A 24,980-nucleotide genomic window follows, 5' to 3' on the forward strand; every position below is an offset into this window, starting at 1 on the left:
CTTGAGAGGACAATCTAGGGTTGGAAATGCATGCAAGCAGTGTTTTCTTCAATGGGTTGAGTGAGACTAGAACTAGAGGTCATGGGTTAAACTTGAAAAGTAAAACATATAGGGGGACCTTCAGAAGGCGATGAGAGTGTAGAATGAGATGCCAGTGGAAGTGGGATTGATTGTAAGATTAATGGAAACATTGATTGGGTACATGGATGAGAGGGGCATAGAGGGCAGGTCAATGGAATTGGGCAGATTAATAGTTTGGCACACTAGATTAGCTGTAGGGCATGTTTCTGTGCTGCAGAGCACTATGACTCTAAATCACTGCAATTTATCCATGTCACACCTGCTCCAAATTTCAGCCAGATTGTAGCCAGCACTGGAGCTCCTAAGGTAGGTCATTAATAATCAGGGTCAATTGTCAAGTGGAGAATTCAGGTTGAGCCTGTGCCCCCAGATGGAGAAAGTATTTGAAAATAACTCTTAGCAAAATGCAGCATAAAATCAAAAATGAGCACAGCAATCCGTAAGACAAAAGCAGAACTATCGTGTTTAATCAAGATGAGATCAAACTGAAGTAAACAATTCTTCTTCATGACAAATGTTTAGAAAGGCAGCGACTATGACAACTTCTGATAACGTTGGGGCTACAGAGAGAGAGCGAGAGAGGGCAACTATAAATCAGTAAACAGCTTTGGTGTAGTGTTTAAAGCAGAAAAAGATGGTGTGCACATGGGAAGGGGAGGAATATGTGGGGGAGGGGAAGAGAGTGCAGCTGGAAAGTGAGCATGAAAGAGGGAAAGAGCAAGGTAGGGGAAGGACATTGAAATGTTGGGACAATAGGGGGAATGAAGAGGAAAAGATTGAGAAAAGTGAAGTTATGCACACTTTCTACTATTTTAAAAAAAAAAAGCTGCCAATCTGTGAATAGGAACTGAAATAGAATAATTTCTTCTGTCAGACACTTCAGAATCTTAAGTGCACTTCAGGAAGTTGGAGGCAGTGTCCGAGGGCTCTGTACCTAATGGCATTCCTAGCCTGCATCCCCACCGGAAACTCAGCTTGTGCCTGTTAACTGCCGATATAACACATTAAAGTCCATGCATTTAAGGCCATTTGCATAAAAATAGAAAAATGATTTTGCTTACTTTCCTATTCCCAACATGCCTTGTGGCTTTCTGACATGAGACCATCAGACATAGGTTCTGAATTAGTCTATCCAGCCCAGCGAGTCTGCTCCACCATTCCATGATGCTGATTTATTATCCCCCTCAACCACATTCTCCCTGTAACGCCACGACTAATCCAGAACCTATCAATCTCCACTTTAAATATACCCACTGAGTTGGCGTCCATAGCCATGTGTGGCAGTGAATTCCAGACTCATCACACTGTGGCTAAAGAAATTCCTCCTGAACCCTGTTCTAAAGGGATGTCCTTGTATTCTGAGACTGTGTCCTCAAGTCTTAGACTTCCCCCAAAACAGGAAATAACCATCTCCCAAATCTTCCCTCGCTGGTTATTCAGGAAGGCACTTACTCACTAGAAGAGATGAGCAGGATCAGAGGAGAAAGGTGCAATCACTGTCCTATCATGTCTCCACCATCTCCATGCATGGAACTCCATACTGGATATCAAGAACCCAATCTCCCCCCTCATGTACTTAAAGACAGGGTCTAAATCCTGCAAATGTCTGCACCAAAATGGGCTGAAGAGCTCTGGAAAGAAGGCGAATCACTACCTCTCAGGGCAATGAGGAATTAGTAATAAAAGGCAGTGGCACACATATCTAGTGAGGAGGGCTGGGGTGAGGTTTTTATTCATTATATACTGGTCAACCAGGTCCCTTGAGGTTGCTATAGCTGGGGAGTGGTAGTGGGGATAAGCTCCCACTACCTATTAAATGCTCCCAATAGTGTGTGCCTCAAATAGTCCAGCTACCAGCCTTCATGTGTCGTTTAGCTACCAAGCCCGGCAGAACCATTTCTACTGCCAGGAGAAGGGGCAAATGCAGATTACTGGCATCTTAAAACCAGTTGCCTTGAGAAGATGGGGCTCATCAGCTACGTTTGGCAGCTCATCTAGAAGGAAAACTCTGATCTCAAATCTCCACTGCCTCATGGGGAAGGCTTCAGGAGTAAACCCTGAGGAAAAATCCGGAATTGGAGTCCCTAAGGCAGTCCTATGTTGAGTTCAAAGCTGGCAGGCAACTCCTGCCGTTACTTTGGGTGCATCAGCTGTGTGGAAGGGGGAGCCTACTATAAGGGCCTAATTGGTCATACATATTGGTCTGTACAGCTCTTACTCTGAATCTCTAAACACGTAGGTCCACTGGGAGAAGAGAAAATTCTGAATAAACCATGGTTAAAAGGGGGATTACATGCAGCTACTGAAATAATGAGACAGGAGTCAAGCCCACTGGAGTTTGTTTTTTAGTATATTATAGCAAATACATTTTGAGAATAAAGTAGGAAACCAATTCAGTAAGGGAAAAGTGTCTTTAGAAATTTATATTGGAAGGGAAGATAGAGGGTCAGCTTGTGGATTTAACAACAGCTTCAGAAACTCAATGGTTGCTGCTCCTTAGTAATGGAAGTTGGTACAAAAGGAAATGGCAGTAATTCAAAACTGGGCATCTCCCAGTGATTGTCAGCCTTGCCCACTGGCTGCAAAAACAGCCTCATCTTGTACACATCTTCTAGCCGCAGTAGGAATAGACAGAAGATTGGGCATTGTGTTGATTCCTGCGTTAGTCACCATATTGTGGGGCAGTTTCCCTCAGGTAATACTTAACTTGAAGCAATTGAGAGTTAGTTGGATAAAATGACAAGGCAGAAATCCCTAAAATGCTGGTTATTATAGTTGCACTGTATTTTTTGGGCAACTGAATTGCAAGAAAACCCTGAATGATCCAATTTAAGCTGTAATTACTATCCAAACAGGCTGCACAAGAGTTGCTGTGTTGTTTTGTAGAGCCCAGTGTGTTGAGAGGACATCCAGCTTTCTTTCCAATTGCACGAATGACGGATCACCGATATCACAAAAGGAAAATGCGATCATGCCCTCACACAAAAATACATATACATACACATACACACACACACACGCGCATTTCCATACCATCAACAGATGTCAAAAAGCATAGGCAAGTTAGAGATGAGGTTCAGCACTCAAGGACACCAATTTTCCAGAGAGATCTGGAGGGGGTGGGGAAAAGCATTGAGAATAACCTTCATGCAAAGATATCACCAATTACAAGAGCACACGGAGGTCAAGAAATCACTCCATTCTCCTCTCACCCAGCAGATAGTCTGATTAACACCAATGCCTTTTACTACAGAAATACAACTCCTCTGGACTCGTTTCTCTCACTCATAATTATGTTTACGCTGAGCCACGAATCCAATGCACATGCCGATGAGCACCACAGTACCTCTGCTCTCCAATGCTTACCATCTTCACTTGCAAGCATACAAACAAAAACAATCTTCCTTTTGCTTTTCCTTCCTTCAAAGATTCAGAAAACATTATACAAATCAAAAGGACCCTATATATATATATATATATATATATATATATAGCAGCGTGAAGAGAGGTTTTAAACAATAGCTGAAACAATAATCACAAACAGATGAGCCCAGATGTTATTGCCAGAACAAAGAGCACATCAGTGCTGATGATCCATTCATGTGCACATTGGGAACAGAATCATTATTCACACACACTTATTTAAAAACCCACTTCAGCAGTGTTCTCACCCAGAACAGCATCAAAACACCAAAACAAATTACCCCCAACCACCTTGTTCCTAGCGGCTGCAGTTCAGGCCCCAGACACAGGCATAGGGAAGGTACAGGGAGTTGGGGTTGGGGGAGGAAAAAGGGAAATAAATTAGTTTTATGAATTGAGGGATTGTATTTTTTTGTCCAAAGTGCCAGGTCTCTTGCTGCGACATGCAGTTTTTATACACAGTCCCCATGAGCAGGACAATCAGTCTACTTCCTCCACGTTTCCATAGGCCGGGGTGCAGTGCTCGGCTGGATGCGTGAACAAATCAGACACCGCGTCTGCAGTCAGCTGGGGAGAGTCTTCGGGGTCCAGACCTGCCCCCCGCACTGCCTGACTAGAAGCCTGTAAATATATCAATCCCAAAATTTAGGACAAAAAGAGAGTACAGAAATGCTGTGCAACTCAAAGTTGGCTGAAAAAGTGCAATAAAAATTTATTACAAGGTTTTTGCATTCAACTGCACAATATATTTTAAGGAACATATTTAAAGCTCAAATCGATAGAATCAAGTATCAACGCCCTGAGTGAAAGTATTTTAAATTATAAATCAGATTTAAACTCCCCAGCTTTACACACTTTAAACATATCAACATTACAATTTTTAAAATATGTGAAAATATACATTTGGTGGATAGAGGCATCATCGTAACATTTAATTTTATACAATCCAGTGACAACCAACAACTCTCCCCCACCTCCCCCAGCCACAAAGACAGACAGACAGACAGTCAGTCACACACACACCCACCATTAAGCAGCCCTTACATGCAACATTTGAGATACAATGTTAGGGATTTTTTGCAACAGAGCATGAATGATCAGCAGTTTATAATCCTAATCAAGTGTTAGATTTTCAATGCAAGATATAAACATCCTGCAAAAAGACAGTCAACATATTTATTCCCTGCTTGGTAAAGGTGAGGCTGTCTCATTCTGCACGGCTCTGAATTTATTAGTGATTTCTGACATTTAGGCTCCAAGTTCAGTTTGATGTGACAGTGCTCAACTGGTCTTTAATGGAATGAGATAGTTGCACCTGAGCCCCAGCAAGCAGATGTTCAACAGCCAGCTAAGGTAGTTTCACCTGTACTTGTCCCTCCACCCACAAGCCAAGGGTGAGAGGCAGATGGGCTCTGCCTCTGTGTGAGAGGAGCAGGACAGTGGTACCTGGCAGCGCAGGCGTGGGAACGGGAGGCGCCCAGCTGTGTGGGGAATGGGAGGCACCCAGCTGCGCAGGCGTGGGGTGGTCTCCAGCTGCACAGGCGTGGGGAACGGGAGGTACCCAGCTGCGTGGGCGTGGGGATGGGGTGGTCTCCAACCGCGTGGGTGTGGGGGCCGGGATGGTCTCCAGCTGCGCGGGCGTGGGGGACGGTAGGCGCCCAGCTGCGCGGGCGTGGGGGACGGGAGGCACCCAGCTCTGGGGAGGAGGGGGGCTCCGGGCAGGTGGTGTGGTGCAGGCTGCGTGGATCTCAGTAGCACAGAGAAAACAGTTCTCTGTTCAACACTCAGTGTATTTCATGGGACAAAACAAAATCTCCCATTGCTTTCAGAGGTTTATTAACCGGAAATCCTTAAATTCTAAACTATAATTAAAAAAGTATGAGGATTAATCAGTAGGCGGAGGTCCAAGACTACCAGTATTCAAGTTTTATTCGTTTAATTTTAAGAACCACGATATCAGTTTTAGTCAGTGAAGCTGTCATCGCTAACTCTCACAGCCCAACACTGTGGCTCACAGATGGAACAGTAGGTACGCAGACTTTTTAGAGCACTGCCCTATTAAAAAATTAATAACTTGTGGGAAAACAAGGCAGCTGTGTGCTGTACAACTGGGAGTACACAAATAACTGGAACCCCATGTATGTACCGTGCAAATCACAACAGTGAAAATGGGGCGGGATGCAAGAGACACAGAGGGGCCTGGTGTTGTGGAAGTGCGGTTAGGCAGTATGTACAATTGCTGCCTCCCTCTACTACTGTGATACACAGGTGCTAAATGAGCAGAGGATACAGGACATTTACAAAGAGAGCTAGCATAGCAGCAAAAGTGCTGAGGACAAAATATCGGATGTAATCCTGGTCTGAGTAGTCTGAGAGCCAGGTTCCTGAGAGCTCCTCGTGGATCCGAGACTGCAGTGGCCTAAGTCCCTGATTATGCCTGCCTGGTGTGCGTGGTGCCTCTTCCCCAGTATCTTCTGCCTCCAGCTCCTGCCATATTAGAGAAGCCTGCGATTTGTGGAAACTCCTGTCAGCCTCTCAATAGAACAGTTGTAATACAGGCCTTCACTAACTCGCTCTCAAAAGCAACACAACTACCTTAGACACAGTAAGCCAGGAATGTGCAAGAGGTTCTGTGACAATCATTTGAACAAAACGACCGGTTCAATACTTTCATGTTAAGGTAAAATGGATATGACAAATGTGCCTGGGCACATTAAGTGTAAGTATGAGCTGGCACATGAAGAGCTGGTGGGTACATTTGCAGTGTTATCACAGACTCCACACTTTGCCTCGCACAATTAACATTTGTGTCAAATGAAGGAAAACAGATATTGAAAACATTTCTTCTTTTTAAATGAAAAAAAAATCAAAGCCCAATACACTAGATGTGGACTCAAGGTTTCAGGCCAGTGTGGGTATTCATTCAGATGCAGAAAGGTAGACTCAATCCACCATTACGCTGCACCTCAGAACATCTTTACAAGGAATGGATCGTGGTGACGACCTGCATTTCCGTCCAAAATACTGTTGATTGAATGCTTCATTGTTGGACCTAATCAGTGAGAAGGATCAAAGATTCATAAGCCAGTCGTTTTGCAAACTTACTTAGTGACTGGAATTAAGTGGGACACACTTTTCATGAATATTGCTGCAGAACATATTGTACATTCCAAGATGCCAATGATAAACCAGGTTAAAATATTCAGCCTGACTTAGGGTCAGGCTCATTTGAGAGTAAGCTTGGTTAACACACAAACTGTCTTTGACGGCTCTGTTGGCCAGTCGTGCAAGGTTACAGCTTAACTTGAATTTAACACTTGAACCTGCCACCCAGATTTTAAAGCAGCACTACTCTCAGGTTAGCCTGCCTTAAGTTATTGGACTGCATGAAAACAAGATAAAATACAATTGTGTAAACATCAAAGGTTCAAAGGTCTAATTTAATGTTAAATATACGTAACATCGCTGCAATAACAGTAACACCAACTATGTAAATATAAGCATTCAGCTGTGTTTAAAACTTTTTTGAAAGATATTCTAGTTACCTTATAATTGAATGGTAACTATGGTGGATTTGTTACGCCACCATATCTAGATGTTAATGGTGTGCTGGGTAGAATTGTTGAGAAGTTGTGTCCCACACATGATCACTACAGTTCTCTGTGTGTGTAAAGGGAACAGGGGTTCAGTGGGATGCTGCTTTGTTGAATAACTACCTAATGTTAGGGAAAGGTTCGAAGCGAGACAAAATGCTAGAATGCATCTCCCAGTCTTCTCCTCACTACTTCTGTGGAGACAGGGAAAAGGAGCAGGAAAAATAACAAGGCCACAGAAAAAGGCAAAATTTCCTCTAGCTGAATGACACAAGGGGACTACAGAAAAGTTTTATGTAATAATAGTGTTTCCTTAATCCATAAGGAAATGTCCCCATTTTAAACAAGGCAGTTGAAATTTGGAGCAATACAATGTCAGTCCGAGCAAGCTTTCTTATACAAACACAGCCTACAAGGTCAGAATTAAATTCTTGTACTTCTTAACAAGGACATTTCCCTGGTGTCCACAATGTTGTAAGCAGCATAGTAACTTTAAGATCAGTTAGAACTATTCAGCTTGAAGGAGTTAGTCACACAGGGAATATGTGCAAGATTTACTTGGACAGAGCTAACAATTTATGGTGAGATGCTGAGATTTCAGCCAGGGGCAGAAACAAGGAAGACTGATGTACTATGAGGGCTATTGTCCAGGTGTAGGTGGATGGCAGAACAATAGTTTATCATGGACTAGATGGACTGAAGGCAGTTCTCTATGACTTGTTACTGGAACACTTTTAATAATCTGAATATCCTTCTTGCCTGTTGGGCTTGCTGTCAGTTGCAGTGCTTTCAATTTTCACTACAGGTTTCCTCTTGTCTCTACAACACTGTGCCCAGTCACACCTCCTCCAAGGCCATTCCCCAGTAAACTCGTCTCTCACAAGGATATCCCCCAGATGTTAGGAAGGATAGAGTATGAGCAGCAAGAGCAGACAGATGGGGCAGGCAAAGCAGATCTGCTGAAAACAATGAACAGCAGGAGGCCTACAGGGCTAAATTAAGAAAGGTCACCTTCGAGCACTTAATCTTACCAAGACTGTGAAGATGGAGGCCTCCAGCAGACTGTTACACAAGACTATTTTTAGCGTGTTTTGTATTTGAAGGAACAGTCAAACAGTTCTAGATAATCTTAAGAATTTAGAAACCACAGATAACTGCTGTGCGCTGACTGGGAGTCATGGGTTACGAATGAAGAATGCTGCAACTTCTAAGGCTTTACTGCTGTGACTAAGGACAGAATCATTTCAGAACATCTCCCTAATTCACTGAGAAGCAGCAATGGCATAGGCCATTTCCAGCAAGTGGCTACCCTTGTGTAGTTGTTAGTTTTAACAGTGCAGTACGTGAACCTCTAAACCCATGGTCATTGATGGCAGTGTCTGAAATGCCTTTCCCACCAACTTCCCTGTCTGGTCAAGATTAATACCAACAATGTGCTGGAGGATCTCAGTGGGTAATGTAGGGCAACACGGTAGTGTAACACTATTACAGTGACCTGGGTGCTGCTGCTGTCTGTAAGGGGTTTGCATGTTCTCCCTGTGACCGAGTGGGTTTCCTCCGGGTGCTCTGGTTTCCTCCCACTTTCCAAAGTCCTATCGGTTAGGGTTAATAAGTTGTGGACATGCTATGTTGCCGCCAGAAGAATGGCAACACTTTCAGGTTGTTCCTAGCACATCCTTGGACAGTGTTGGTTGTTAACATAAACAATGCATTTTACTGTACAGAGCCCTTATCAGCTCTGTTCAAGAATTATCCAGCCAGCCAGTCAACTCCCACCCCCAGAGACTCAATCAAGGTCCCTTTGAATGCTACAACTGAATTACTAGGATGGTTAAAAAGGTGTGTGGTGTGTTGACCTTCATTAGTCGGGAGATTGAGTTCGAGAGCCACGAGGTAATGTTGCATCTTTACAAAACTCTGGTTAGACCACAAACCCAGCTTACATGCAAGGCCACTCAGGTTTTGAAAATATTTCTGATTTTTTTGCAATTACTCAAGGACAAGGTCACTTTGGGGATATTATCTATGGATGTTCAAAGTAACAGAAGTTACCCATGAAAGTGAAAATTCCTGTTTCAGTGGTGTTTGTGATACATTAGTTCAACTCTCAATCTTGTTGCAATTTCTCATTGGCAACACATTTGGAATTTAACTTTTAATCAGCTCTATTAAACAAAACTGGTTCATGATTTAAGAATAATCTAATTTATATACATTCTCATCAGCATGACTAACACAGAAAGATTAGATTAGCTTTATTTATCACATGTACATCAAAACATACAGTGAAATGCATTATTTGCATCAACGACCAATAAGGATATGCTGGGTGTAGTCGCAAGTGTTGCCAGTGCCAATGTAGTATATTCACAGTTTACTAACCCTAATCTGTACATTATTGGAATGTAGGATGAAACTGGAGAATCCCAGAGAAAACCCATATGGTCACAAGGAGAATGTTTATACTACTTGCAGTAAGCGACAAGAACTGAAAGCCAGCTGGTGATCGCTGGTGCTGTATTAGCATTATGCTAATCGCTGCATTAGTATGGCACCCGCAAAAGGTTGTATTGATAAAAAACACATGTATGTATGAATGTGGGAGAAGAGAGGGGGGGGGGAAGGGAGAGAGGGGGGAGGGGAGAGAGGGGGGAGGGGAGAGAGGGGGGAGGGGAGAGAGGGGGGAGGGGAGAGAGGGGGGAGGGGAGAGAGGGGGGAGGGGAGAGAGGGGAGAGGGGAGAGAGGGGAGAGGGGGGAAGGGGAGAGGGGGGAAGGGGAGAGGGGGAAGGGGAGAGGGGGGAGAGGGAAGGGATTTATGTACGTGTGACCAACTGCATGGAGTGCCATCATAATCCTGTTCAACTTGCTTACAAGTCCACTCAACCATCCATGGAAAAATATTACAATAGTGAAAATGTACTTCAAAGTGAAAATACAATAATGATTTGCTGCCACATCAGAAATGATTTGAAGCACAATACTAAGTACAGTGAAATCTATCATGTGGCTAAATTAGGTGTGAGTGAGAAACCCTTGGCCAAACTAAATACAACTTCTGTGGGCAGGTAAAGAGAGTAGGGGAGACAACCAGGAACTAGCTGCAGTTGTGGCCAAGTTTGTGGATGATATAAAGATAGGGAGAGGGGAAGGCAGTGTAGAAGAAGCAGGGAGTCTGCAGAAGTTAGACAGATTGGGAGAATGGGCAAAGAAGTAGCTGATGGAATAGGGTAGGAAAATGTATGATCATGCACTTTGGTAGAAGGAATAAAGCCATGGACTATTTCCTAAACAGGGAGAAAATACAGAAATCTGAGCTGCAAAGGGACTTGGGAGTCCTTGTGCAGGATTCCCTAAAGGTTAATTTGCAGGTAGAGTTGGTGGTGAGGAAAATAAATAAAATGCTAGCATTCATTTCTAGAGTATAAAATAATATTACTAGAATATAAAAGCAAGAATGTGATGCTGAGCACTGACACCTGTGGAACACCACTAGTCACCGTCAGTCAACTGGAAAAGGCCTCCTTTATTCCCACTCTGTCTCCAGCCAATCTCCAGTCTCTGTTGTTATCTTTCTTTGAGTACCATGGGCTCTTATCTTGTTAAGCAGCCTCATGTGCAGCAGCTTGTCAAAAGCCTTCTGAAAACTAAGTACCCCAAAACCCCATCCTTAATAATGGACTCCAACATCTTCCCAACCACTGGGCAGACTAACTGGCCTATAATTTCCTTGCTTCTGTCACCCTTCCTTCTGAAAGAGTAGAGTGACATCTGTAATTTTCCAGCCCTCTGGAACCATTCCAGAATCCAGTGTTTCTTGAAAGATCATTACTAATATCTACATAATCTCTTAAGGCACCTCTTTCAGAACCCTGGGTCTAGTCCATATAGTCTAGGTAATTTCAAGAAATAACGAACAGAGACAAAGGAGAGTCTGTGGATGTGGTCTACTTGGATTTTCAGAAGGCTTTTGACAAGGTGCCACATGTGAAGCTGCTTAACAAGAGCCCATGGTACTACTGGAAAGATACTAGTATGGAAAGAGCATTGGCTGACTGGCAGGAGGCAAAGAGTGGGAAAAAAGGGGATCATTTTCCCACTGCCATAACAGTGACAGAGTTCCTCTTACCTACCACCCCATCTGCCTGCTATAGAAGGATATGGGAAATGTACTGCCAAAGAGGATAACGATTTTTATCCTTCTGCATGACAGTGCAGTGATGTGGTCACAAAACCAGCTGAGTTGGCACCTCCGAAGCAGAGAAATGTGGCACAGTGGAACATATTTCAATCACAAAATGCTGGAGGAACTCAGCAAGTCAGGCAGCTTCTAATTGCCGATGAAGGGTTTCAGCTGAAACATCAACTGTTTATTCTCCATAGGTGCTGCCTGACCTGTTGAGTTCCTCCAGCATTTTGTGTGTGTTGTTTTTCAGCATCTAATTGCTGAAGGGTTTCAGCCGAAATATCAACTGTTTATTCTCCACAGATACTGCCTGACCTGTTGGGATCCTCCAGCATTTTGTGTGTGTTGTTTTTCAGCATCTGCACACTCTTTTGTGTTTAACATATTCCAATCAACTTTCACTTTACGTAAACACCATGGCTAACTTGAGAGATGTTTATTGTGGCATGTGTAATTGCTCAATGGCCAGGGTAGTACATATTAATTAATTAGCAAATCTGGGAAACGGCACATCAAATAGCTAAACCCTTCTTGACTATGGAAGGGAAGGAATGACACTACAGCACTGAGAGTTGGCAAGTTTGATGTCAGTCTCTAGACAGGCAACAAAGCCAATAGATAGCATCTGTGACAAAAGACTGAAGAGCAGGGGAAAGAGATGCCCCACCCTGTCTACAAACCTGGGAGGCTGTTCCATCTGCTTCCGCCGTGCACTCTGCTCCCCGCGTGGCAGCTCTCGTCCGTGAAGGCCTCACTACGGGAGAATTGCGGCGGCGATAGAACAGCACGTAGGCATGCCGAGCTACCACTTGGCTTTCGTCAACCGTTGTGACAGTGCTGTCGTCAAAGAGGCGCCAACCTGAGCAGAAAGTACAGACAGACAAGGCATCAACTTAGTTGCCAGCCTGAAGTTAGTGATTCCCACGTTGTCCATCCACATGGCTAGAGCCAAAACAGACAGGGGAGATGATGCACATGTGACAGAGAACACATAACAGTACAGCTCTTAGTGTATGTATCCTCCATGATGCCAATCCAAACTCATTGTATCTGCCGCACATGGCCCATTCCCTAGCTGTTCATGTGTCCATCCAAATGCCTCTGAAATGTTGACAACATATCTGCTTCCAGCACCTACCCTGGCAGTGTTTTCCAGGCAAGTGTGCTGAGTGCATTCCTCACTTTGTGTTACTATTTTGAGGGAACACAAGATCTCTTGTACATCAATACTCCGACAGGTCCTGCCATTTACTGTACACTTCCCAAAGTGCCAAACCTCACATGTTGGTGAGCTTTCTCATCTGTGGTGTCTACTTTCCGTCTCACCTGTTGAACTGACTTATCTCACTAGTCTACACAGAAAGACAGGGATAGGCTTGCCTTCTGAATGGGAACCACTGAATCCTAGAGCGATTCATTGTAGTGAGGAACCAAACAGATGTACTTATGGTTGTTTTACAACACCACAGGACTATTTCCTCTCTACTATTTATCACCCAACCTGCACCATTTAATCTGTACATGGAGTTTGCTCACAGCACTCCTTCACTTCTGCTTAAAGCAGACTTTCTACAACCAAACAATGCATTTCTTAGACATCAAATGAGCAAAGTATTTAATTCAGCATCAGTTGGGCGAGGTACTTACACTATGCACATGGAATAACCCAAGACATGCTGCCCGCAGCTCTACATTATCAATGATTTTAAGGCCAGTAGAACCTGATGAGATGCTGTGCTGTTTTTAGAGGATGTTAGAACAGAGAACACTACACCTTTGGCCCATGATGTTGTACTTGCACTTTCACTTACTCCACGATCAATATAACCCTTCCTTCCCACGAGTGTGAGTGAGGATCTCCGTCGGTCAGAGTTAACCATGGATGTGTCCTAGCTGCCTAGATATGCAAGCCAGCGCAGTATGATATGAAGAGCAAGCTGTTCCCCATGTAGCAAGCTCCTTCTCTCCACACATCTGATGAACCCAAAGGAATGGCAGAGACTGATACAAGTTAGTACCAGCAGCGTTGCAGGCGTTGCCAGTCAAAGTTGATCAATGTAGGACTGCCAAAGGGACTCCAGCTCCTGATTTTTCCCCTCGGGTTTTTTTCCCAAAGCCTTCCTCATGAGTGGGTATAGCCGCAAGGCAGCAGGGGTTTCCTTCTCCTGGATGAGCTGCCAACCATGGCTAACGAGCCCCATCTGCCTGAAGCTACTGGTTTTAAGGTGCCAGTAACCCACCTATACCCCTTCTGCTGTCAGTAGAAATGGTTTCACCACATGTGAAGGCCAGGAGTTGGACTTGGCTGTCAGAGGCTATTTGAGCCTCCCACATAACCCTCCGTTTTTCTATCATCCATGTGCCTATCTAGAGTCTCTTAAAACATCCATAACGTATGTATCTGCCTCTACCACCACCACCCCTGGCAGGATGTTCCATGTCCCTACCTCTGACATCCCACTAATTGGTAAGAAGCAGCCATTTTGCTGCAGGTTTAGGTACAATAGGCAGGATCTACATGAAGGGTCCCTGCATCATACACCATTCATGAAACAGCTGGGTATTCCTATTCATCTGAAACTGGCGCTTCAACAATGAGTTACTAATTTCCCAATCTTTTTAAAAGAGACCCTCCTCCTCAAAGGGTAAAGAAAACAGCTGAATATTTTTAAAACAGTTTGATAGATACTCAATTAAAAGGTGAAATCTATCATGGGTCGTAAGATAGTAGGGGTGCAGAAAATGAGAAAACATTAGAAGCAGAGTTAGGCAATTCGACCCATGGTCTCTTCTGCCATTCAATCATGGCTATATATATTTCCTCTCAACCCAAGTCTCCTACCTTCTTCCTGTAACCTGTGATGCCCTGCCTAGTGGCATTTGCTTTAAATATACCCAATGACCTTGCCTCCACACCCACCTGCGGCAATAAATTCCAAAGATTCACCATCCTCTGGGTAAACAAATACCCCCTCATTTGTTCCAAATGGATGTCTCCCTATTCAGAGGCTGTGTCCTCTGGTTATAGACTCTCCCACTGTGGAAACCTCCTCCCCTCCACACCCACTCTATCCAGACCTTTTAATATTTTGCAGGGACTACAGAGCTTGACTTGCAAGGAGAGGTTTCTTTGATGCATAAGAGCCTGAGGGGTGAGCTTTAGAGGTTTATCAAATAATAAGGGGTTTAAGGTGCATGGTCACAGGATGGGTGAGAATAAAACTACAGGGTAAAAGCTTAAGGAGAGAGGGGTAAGATTTAAAAGGGATCAATGAGTAAGATTCTCACACAGAGTTTGGTGGGTACGTGGAACAAACAAATTGGAAGAATGGCCAAAAAAGTGGCAGATGGAATACAGTCTTGGGAAACGTATGATAATGCATTTTGGTAAAAGGAACGCTAGTGTGGATTATCTAAATAGGGAGAAGGTTCAAATGCCAGAGGTGCAGAGGGACTTAGGAGTCCTTGCGTAAAACACTCAGAAGGTTAATTTGCAGGTCAAGACTGTGGTAAAGAAGGCAAGTACAATGTTGGGATTTATTAAAATAGAAATAAAAGCAAAGGGGTAATGCTGAGGCTTTATTAGACACTAGTCAGGCTGCACTTGGAGAAAGTCCAGAGGACATTCATGAGGATGATTCTGGGAATGAGGTGGTTAACATATGAGGAGCGTTTGGTTGTTTTGGGACTGTACTCACTGGTATTTAGAAGGATGCGGGGGTGGGGGGGGGTAGATCTCATTGAAACCTACCAAATGTTGAAAGGACTAGATAAGGTGGATGTGAGGAGAATGTTTTCTCTGGTGAGGGTATCCAGAACCAGAGGGCACAGCCTCAAAACTGAGGGGTGACCTTTTAGATCAGGGGTAAGGAGAAATTCTTTTAGCCAGAGACTAGTGAATCTATGGAATGCTCTGTCACAGACTCTGGTGGAGGCCAAGTCTGTGGGTATATTTAAGGAGGAAGTTAATAGCTTCCTGATCGTTCAGGGCATCAAAGGATATGGTGAGAAGGCAGGTGTATGACATTGAATGGGATCCAGAGTCAGCCATGATGGAATGATGGAGCAGACCCGATGGGCTGAATGGCCTAATTCTACTCCTATGTCTTGTGGTCTTATGAGACTCATTCTAGTGACAAAGCTACCAGAAGAAGTGGTTGAGGTGGGTACAGCTTACATTTAAAGACATTTGGATAGGCACATTGATAGGAAAGGTTTTGAGGGATATGGGTGAAATGTGGGTAAATGGAACTTCAGATAAACACTTCAGCATGAACTAGTTGGGCCAAAGTGCTGTTTTAAGTTCTGTATAATTCTGACAGATCTGGTGGTTATCAACTCACCCACATCACTTCGCTGACTGTTCTTGTCATTAGGTAGGCGTGCATAGGCAGTGTAATGACCCCCAATCATTCCACCATAGTGATTGATTACTGCATACAGATCGTAGACAGGGGGCTGTCGGTCATCCTTCTGACCAATGCAGAACTTACTCAGGTCCAAGTTCCTTTAAGGCAAGTAGAGTGATGTTAAACAAATTCCCACTTCAAGTACTGTAAACACATTTCAAGTTCGAAGGGCAGCTTTATCAGCAACTCAAAGGAATGCCAATTGGATCATCGGTATCCGGCTTCATTGCCGAGGCTAGAGAAAAGAACGCTTCTAGTCCTCAAACCCCAACTCTGGGTACAAGATGTATATGATACAAGACCACAGGATATAGCAGCAGCATTAGGCCATTTGGCCCATCGCATCTGCTCTGTCATTTCATCATGGCTGATCCAATTTTCCTCTCAGCCCCAATCTCTCACCTTCTCCCCATATCCGTTCATGCTATGACCAATCAAGAAACTATCAACCTCTGCCTTAAATATATATATAGACTTGGCCTCCTCATCAGCTGTCTGTGGCAAAGAATACCACAGATTCACCAACATCTGGCTAAAGAAATTCCTCCTCATCTCCGTTCTAAAAGGATGCCCCTCTATTCTGAGGCTGTGTCTTCTGGTCTTAAACTCTTCCATCATAGGAAACACCCTCTATACATTAACTCTATCAAGGCCTTTCAACATGTGACAGGTTTCAATGAGGTCACCCCATTCTTCTAAATTCTAGTGAATACAGGCCCAGAGCCATCAAACACTTTTCATACGACAAGTCATTCAATCCTGTAATCATTTCTGTGAACCTTCTTTGAACCCTCTCCAACTTCAGCATATCCTTTCTAAGGGTCCAAAGCTGTTCACAATAGTCCAAGTGAGGCCTCACCAGTACTTTATAAAGTCTCAGCATTACATCCTTGCTTTTATATTCCAGTCCTCTTGAAATGAATGCTAACATTGCATTTGCCTTCTTTACCACAGACCCAACCTGCAAATTAACCTTTAGGGAATCCTGCACAAGGACTCCCAAGTTCCTTTGCACCTCAGCTGTTTTGTGTTTTCTCTCCCTTTCATTTCTTCTACCAAAGTGCACAACCACACACTTCCCAACACTGTATTCCATCTGCCATTTCTTTGCCCATTCTCCTATTTTGTCTAAGTCATTCTGTGGCCTCTCTACTTCCTCAAAACTACCTGCTCCTCCACCCATCTTGATATTGGCTGTAAACTTTGCAAATCATTGACATATAACTTACAAAAATTGTTCCCAACGAGGAGCCCTGTGGAACACCACTGGTCACTGGCAGCCAGTCAGAAAAGGCTCTCTTTATTCCCACTCTGCCTTCTGCCAATCAGCCACTGCTTTATCTATGCTAGAATCTTTCCTGTAATACCATGGGCTTGTAGCTTGTTAAGCAGCCTCATGTGTAGCATCTTGTCAAAGACTTTTTGAAAAACCAATTACACTACTCCTTTGTCTATCCTGCTTGTTATTCAAAGAATTCCAACAGATTTGTCAGGCAAGATTTTCCCTTGAGGAAACCATGCTGACTGTGGCCTATTTTATCATGTTTCTCAAGTACCCAGAGACCTCATCCCTAATAATCGACTCCAACATCTTCCCAACCACTGAGGTCAGGTTAACTGGCCTATATTTCGTTTCTTCTGCCTCTCTCCCTTCTTGAAGAGTGGACTGACATTTGTAATTTTCCTGTTTTCCGGAGCCATTCCAGAATCTAGTGATTCTTGAAAGATCATTACTAATATTTCCACGATCTCTTCAACCAGAGATCCCCTGGGGTGTACACCAACTGGGCCAGGTGACTTATCTACCTTCAGACCTTTCAGTTTCTCTCTAGATATGGCAACTTCACACACTTCATGCCCCTGACACTTGGAACTTCCACTATACTTTGTGTCTTCCACAGTGAAGGATGGTGCCAAATTTCTTATTCAGTTCATCTGCCATTCCGTTGTCTTCCATTCTACCCCTCCAGCATTATTTTCCAATGGTCTGATATCCACTCTCACATCTGTTTCACACTGTATATATCTGAAGAAATTTTTGGTCTCTTCTTTAATATTATTGGCTAGCTTACTTATCTTTGTCATACTCAAATGAAATGAAAGAGGACACCTTTAACCAAATTGACAATGTATTTGGTGACATCAAGTTTACAGTGGAAACAGAACGTGAGAACTGACTTGCATTCCTGGACGTACTTGTCTTGAAAGTGATGGACTTTTATTGGAAGGGTACACACACAGACCAGGTATTGAACTACCACAGCAACTACCCCGCCTGCCTGAAAAAAAGCTCATCTGCACAAGCACACTGCAGCACCACCGAACTTCAGGCGAGGGAAGAGAAACACTTATTTAAAGTGCTCCAGAACAATAGTTACTCACGGAATTTTATCAGGAGATGCTCACTAAGGAGAGAGAGTCATGTAGACCTTACTCAACATGCATTGAAACACATGACCTTGCCCTACATCAAGAAAATCTCAGAAATGACAACTTAACCATTCAAACCTCACGGCATCACAATTGCAAAGAAAGCAACAACAACTTTTAAGGAAAGAACCAAGGTACCAGGAAAGACAACTGACAAAAACCGCTAACAAACAGTCATCAAATCTGACAACATCTACAAAACCCTAAGAGCTAAAGAAACACAAGCCTATAGGATTCAAAGGTCAACTAACAGGGAGCTATAGAAACACGAGCATTCCCCGAGAAACACCAACAACTGCACACTGAGGATGTCACCGCAACTGGTGATGAAACATCTGCAAGCTAATTGCCAAGCTCAGTGAACACCACAACATCAAACTTATTGAGTATGCCCACAGAAATTATTCTCAAGAGTTGTATATGATAACATGTATGTACTTTGATAACAATATTTACTTTGAACTTTGAGCCACATTTACTTGGCCCAAGCCGTCAGGTTAACTTTAACATTTCCTGTCAGAATCACCTTAAGTACAGATAGTCTGGTACCTAGTGTCACTTTATGTACATTCAGTCTATGTATATAAGCTCATCTTATGTTTATTATGTTTCTTTATTTTTTATGCTTATTGTATTATTTTAATGTTGTATCAGTTCTGGAGCAACAACCATTTGGTCCTCCTTTACACTTGTGTACTGATGAAGGACACTAAATAATCTTGAATCAGCCACAATATTGGACTGAGATATTCTTCAAAGGTGGATGTGGACCTCACTACAATATCCTTTCCAAGAGCCTCAGGTACACTGCTTCCCTCTGCACTCTGATAATGAAAAACAGGGAATAATCAAACATACATTGGCTTTGCTGTGCTACTTACCTGACAGGAAACTCCACCATATCATTGATTTTGTCTCTCCAGATGAAATTGCGAAAGGAAAAGCGTTTCAGTTGAATGATGAGGACATTTGGGAGCCACCATAACATCAACTGCTTGGATGCCTCCCTATGCTGTTTACATTTGGGACAGTACCTACAATAAATCAGAGGCAGGGTCAGTCTATGTTCTGTACAAGCCAAGCATGCGCAGAAAGCATCAGTACAGTAATAATACAGAGAGCCTTACGGCTACCTGGGCCTTTACAACTCAAATCCAAACATAAAAGTAACATTAGCTACTTTTAAAGAAGTTCTATTTATTGATTGCGATGCAGTGCTGATTAGGCCCTTTCAGTCCTTTGAGCCACACCGCCCAGCAACCCCTGATTTAACCCTTGCTGAATCATGGGACAATTTACAATGACCAATTAAGCTATCAACCAGTATGTCTTTGGACAGTAGGAGGAAACTAGAGCACCCGGAGGAAACCCGCATGGTGAGAGGTAGAGAATAAAAACTCCCTACTGACAGCAGTGCAGGGATTAAAGTAAAACTTGCAACATCAGGAATTTGCAAAACCGATGTTCAGCCAGCTGTGGTCAATAATTTGGGAGGAGATAGCATAACTACTTGGGTTAGTCATGACAAAGTTCTTGCAAAAGAGTCAATTTCAAAAGCAATGGATTATAGTCTGTTCTACCCCTGGGCACTGCCCAGTGTCAAGAATTGTACAGAGTACTGTTCATTATAGATTCTATCCATGGGCACTGTCCAGCTTTGAGAATTGTATAGAGTACTGATCTATTCTACCCCTTGGCACTGCTCAGCTTTGAGGACTGATGCAAACTCATTCCAGCCACTGGTGGGCATTCCATATCTGGATTATGAAAAGAGGAAATATTCAAAGCTGAACTCTCCGCTTTACAAAAGGAAGAACTGTCCATATAGTTAAGTTTTCTGGGACTTCCCTTCAGAATACTACAACAGGTGTTGTTGTATGAAATATGGAAAGCAAGCCATGTACAGGAAGTTAACATAAACCATGTCAGTAATGGTCATTAGTCTGGTTAAAAAGACACTGATAGAGAGCTAAATTTTGGCCAGTGCACTGGAGAAATATTTTCAAAATAGTGTTGAGATATTTTACAGCGATTGAAAGAGGTCAGGAACGCAATGTTACAACTTGTTTGAGAGTCAGCATCACTGGTGGTGTAGTTGTTTCCTCAGGAGTTGTTTGGAGAATCAATTTGAATGAGTGAGCTCAAAACCTGGCTCAATGAGGGATAGCTGAATCATGTTGAGACTGAACATTGAGACTCTTGCATAAAGTGATTTGACTTGTCTTGCTGATTTGACACAAACAACACATTTTACTCTGTGACAAGTAAAGCTAGTAGAACAACACAGTGCAGGCCCTTTGGCCCACATTGTTATGCTAACCAGTTAACCCAGACTAAGATCCATCTAACACTTCCCTCTGACATAACCCCGCATTTTTCTATCGTCCATGTGCCTATCTAAGAGTCTCCTGAATGTCCCTAATGTATCCACCTCTAACACCACCCCCGGAGTGCGTTCCCCACACCCACCTATCTCTGAGTGAAGAACCTACCCTTGATGTCCCCCTTATATTTTCCTCCAATCACCTTCAACTGGTGTCCCTGGCAATGTTTATCGCTCAGAACAGCACGCAAGGTCAGTGTGGAGAGCTGGATGAGGCCTTACCAGGCTTCCTCAGGTGCCAGCACCTCGGGTTTAGTGAAGAGATTCAGACATTGCTCCAGTGTGAAGTAGCCAGCTTTGGCTGCTTCACTGGCTGAATTGGGATCCTCAACGTACTCAAGTTCTTTGGATTCCACCAGCACATACTCCTTCTGCCGCTCGTTGTTTTTCCAAACCATTGCCAACGAAACATTATCAGGAAGTTCCAAGGGAGCATCACCTGTGTAGGAGGGAGATGAGAATGAGAAGGCATTGACTATGAGTAAATATTCAATGCAGCAGATTAGGCTGTACACAATTTATCATTCGAGCCCACTCTTCATGTCAAAGTTGGATGAGGGGTGAATATCATGCCTTTATTGCAGCAGCTGGTAAAATTGCTTCTGCCCAAGGAGGTACTGATGCAATGCTGCACTGCCATCACAGAGAAGATCCTCACATCAGCCATTATTGTGAGCCGTTTTGGGCCCTTATCTAAGGGTCCAGAGGAGGTTTACACGAATAATCCTGGAACTGAAAGGGTTAACATATGAGGAGCGTTTGAATACTCTGAGCCTGTACTTGCTGGAGTTTAGAAGAATAAGAGGGGGTCTCATTGAAACTTATTGCATATTGAAAGCCCTAGATAGAGTGAATAGGATGTGGATAGGATGTTTCCTATGATGGGGGAAGTCTAGGACCAGAGGTAAAGAGCAAGTTCTTCAGAGAGGGAGGTGAATCTGTGGAGTTCGTTGTCTTAAATGGCTGTGGACACCAGGTCATTGGGTATATTTAAAGCAGAGGTTAATAGGTTTTTGATTAGTCAGGGTGTCAATGGTTTTGGGAAGAAGGCAGGAGAACGGTGTTGAGAGAGAAAATAAATCAACCATGATCAAATGGCAGAGAAAACTTAAAGGGTCAAATGGCCTAATTCTGCTCCTATATCTTATGGTCTTATTACTGTCTGGTTTGGTTCCTTCTGGAAAGTGCCTCAAGATTATTAAAACAAAAACTTAATGCCATCTTAAAATTTCTTCCCCCAAGCAGTTAGTCCCTCCCCAGCTATCAGCCCCACCACTGTAAACACATGCTGGCGTTTCTGTATTTATGCACATTTTATGTCATACCTGTACTGTAATTTGATTTTATTGGCTGTTAGAACATATCTGTTTTTAAAAAACACAATTCTTTATAATGGTTGAATGTTGTTTTGTTTGTGTTGCATGTTACACCCTGACCACCACACCACAGCAAATTCCTAATCCATGTAAATGTATATAGTGAATAAAGTTGGCCCTTGACAATACGGCACTCCCTCGGTACTGACACCCTGACATAGTTGAGTTTCAATGGTATCATTCGGATGATGAAATACCACTGTAATACAGCCAAAGAAATGATCAGAATGTGATCGTTGCACAACTGTAAGACATGTTGGAAAGAATGCTACACCTTCACGTCTCCCAATTCCCCATTACAGCGGCTACATCGAATTAAAATGCGCTAACTATCAGAATGCAGGCAAATATATACAATTTTATATTTGTATAAAATTGCTCATTCACAAAAATCAGCAGGCTCCCTTTTAACCCGAGTGCCAATCCGCCATCATGGAAGTCCGGATGCGACAGCTCGACGTATGCGCACAGCCAGCCTCAGCAGCGACACCTACCAGAGCAAAAGGGCAGGGAGGCTCTATTTCGAGGGGGTCACATTCTGCTAATCACCATCAGCATGTGCAGGATCGGGACAGATCTAACTGCCACCCATCAATAAGAGATAATTAAATCTCATTGTAATAATGTACTTCGAAACACCCATAAAACCCTTTGCTGCAATCAAAGGACAGCGGTGACTATATCACGTCCATTTAGGAGAGCGCCAACCACATCATCAAGAATAATCAGCATCCTTTGGTGTTACTGCTTCATATCTTCTATCCAGCATTAGGGTAAAATAAAATGGTCAGCCTAATTATGCCGCGTGGAAAAGGAAGGGGGACATGATGGTCAACAGATGACGCCAAACGTCGTCGGAAAGTGACAAGGAGAGGGAGAGGACAAGAATCAGATGAGGCCAAGGCCACACGACTCCAAGATCAAAGAGTCAGGACAAAAAAAAAGATGACAGAAAAGAGACAGAGGAGGAGAGGCATGCACGTTTCCAGGATCAGAGACAAACAATAAACAGCAGAAGAGCTGAAGAGACAGGGGATGAAAGAGTTGCAATCTCCAGAATGACAATAAGAGGCACGAGGGTGGCAGATAAACCAGAAATGATGCCATCAAAAGTGTCCTTCGTTAAACGAGGAGGAGCTATATTTGCTTTGCTACACATCATTCTTCTTTAATAAACTGAGGTTTTCTACTTCAGTTTCCAAAACAAAGCGATAGCAATAGCATTCAGGAAAATTTAATGTTCATTCTGGTCACATCAGACTACACTACCCTTCTCTCAAAGGGTGCCCCAACGGGTCACCCCGTTGTCTGGTATAAAAATAAAGTTATAAGTACAAATATGGAATAAAATGTGCAAAAATATACAAGTACCAGTAGGTAGTTACAATGTAAACAGCATAACAAAATTGGTTTAAAGTGTTTACAGTGCAGTGATGTGATGGGGCTAATAGACAGAGGTAGGGTCTAATTAAAATTGCTGATCAGACTAACTGTCTGGGGAAGAAACAGTTATTGGAAAATTTCACAAGGCACTGGGAAAGCTCAAAGGTGATGTGCAGATCTCTATGCACCACAGATAGTTCTGCTTACCAGCAGCGCACAAATTCAGAGTCGGGAATGATGGCGATGCCAGCCACTGACTGTCCAATATACACAGTTTCATGCACAACATTATTAAAATATTACATAAAACTACTTTAAGGGTATATGTATAAGCTGCATATGCAATGCAAATGAATTGTGTGTTTAGATTTGGTCCCACCCCAAGCTATCTCATTACATAGTTCCAAATATTCTAAAATCCCCAAAAAATCCAAAATCCAAAACATTTTATGCTCTTAGCACTTGGATAAGGGGTGCTCAACTTTCAGTCTTGTGGAGCTCTCCAGCCATATTCTCGCTGCTCCTTCCCTATAGACACGCAAATGTTTGACCCTCCAATATTTATCCAATTCCCTTCTGAATTTATATCGGCTTCACTTTTAGTCATATCATTCAGGGCACAACTACCTAGTGTACAAACATTTATATGTCACGTGACAAGCCGACCCTCATTGGTGGAGAATATTCAGAACCAGAGGTCCAAAGACAAGAGCACTTGTAACATATCATGGCTACAGCTAGCCATACAGCATGCCAAGCATCATTTTCTGAAAGAAATCTAATTTTCACAACTAAGATGCCATGGGGGCGGGGGGGGGGGCAGGTTCAGGATAATAATGAAGGCTGTAAGCCTGGGGAGAATTTCACTGAAACATAAATTAGAACGGAGGATAATTTCCGTTAACACATCAGATGAGCTACATTGCCTTTTCCATTTTATTATTGGTTCCGTAAGTGATAAAGGAGCATTTCTAAATGACTGTAATTATTAAGACAGAAGCAGAGTGACCAGGCAAGTGGCGTGAATCGTTCGAAGGAGATTAGTTACAGTGAAAGATTGAATAGGTTCGGACTTTATTCCCTGGAGTGTAGGAGATTTGACAGAGGTATACAAATTTATGAGGGGTATAGATAGTGTAAATGCAAGCAGGCTTTTTCCAAAGGCTGGAGGTCATGAGTTAAGGATGAAAGGTGAAATATTTAAGGGAAACATGAGGAGAAACTTCTCCAGTCAGATGTTGGAGAGAGTAGAAAAATACTCACTAGAAGTGGTGAATGCAGGTTTGATTTCAAAATAAAAGTACATGGATGTGAGGAGTATGGAGGCTATGGTCTGGGTGCAGGTTGATGGTACTAGGTAGGATAACAGTTCAGCATAGACCACAAGACAAAGGAGCAGAAGCCGGCCATTCGGCCCATCGAGTCTGCTCCGCAGCTTCCCCATGAGCTAAATTATTCACCCATCTAGTTCCAATTTCTGGCTTTTTCCCCATATCCCTTGATACCCTAACTAATTAGATACCTGTCAATCTCCTCCTTAAACACTCTCAATGATCGGGCCTCCACAGCTGTATGTGGCAACGAATTCCACAAATCCACGACCCTCTAGCTAAAAAAATTTCTCCTCATCTCTGTTTTAACTGGGTACCCTCTAATTCTAAGACTGAGGCCTCTTGTCCTGGACTCACCCACCAAGGGAAACAACCTTTCCACATTTAC

At 43.2% G+C, this 24,980-nt stretch overlaps 1 protein-coding gene across 7 annotated transcripts in view; it reads right to left on the reverse strand.

Moving 5' to 3' along the window:
* Positions 1 to 532: 532 nt before the first annotated feature.
* Positions 533 to 24,980, reverse strand: part of usp19 (ubiquitin specific peptidase 19) — a 218,843-nt gene continuing 194,395 nt past the window's right edge. For 3 of the 7 annotated variants that reach the window (XM_072280213.1, XM_072280208.1, XM_072280207.1), the window contains 5 exons: positions 20,725 to 20,941; positions 19,001 to 19,153; positions 15,624 to 15,787; positions 11,961 to 12,139; positions 4,199 to 6,009 (listed from right to left, as the gene is read on the reverse strand). In XM_072280213.1, the coding sequence (XP_072136314.1) occupies positions 5,776 to 6,009; positions 11,961 to 12,139; positions 15,624 to 15,787; positions 19,001 to 19,153; positions 20,725 to 20,941 (947 nt within the window). In that variant the 3' untranslated portion in view covers positions 4,199 to 5,775. The other 4 variants (XM_072280211.1, XM_072280210.1, XM_072280209.1 and 1 more) reach the window with 4 other exon arrangements.

The sequence above is a fragment of the Mobula birostris genome, chromosome 16 (assembly GCF_030028105.1).
Source record: "Mobula birostris isolate sMobBir1 chromosome 16, sMobBir1.hap1, whole genome shotgun sequence".
NCBI lineage: Eukaryota > Metazoa > Chordata > Chondrichthyes > Myliobatiformes > Myliobatidae > Mobula > Mobula birostris.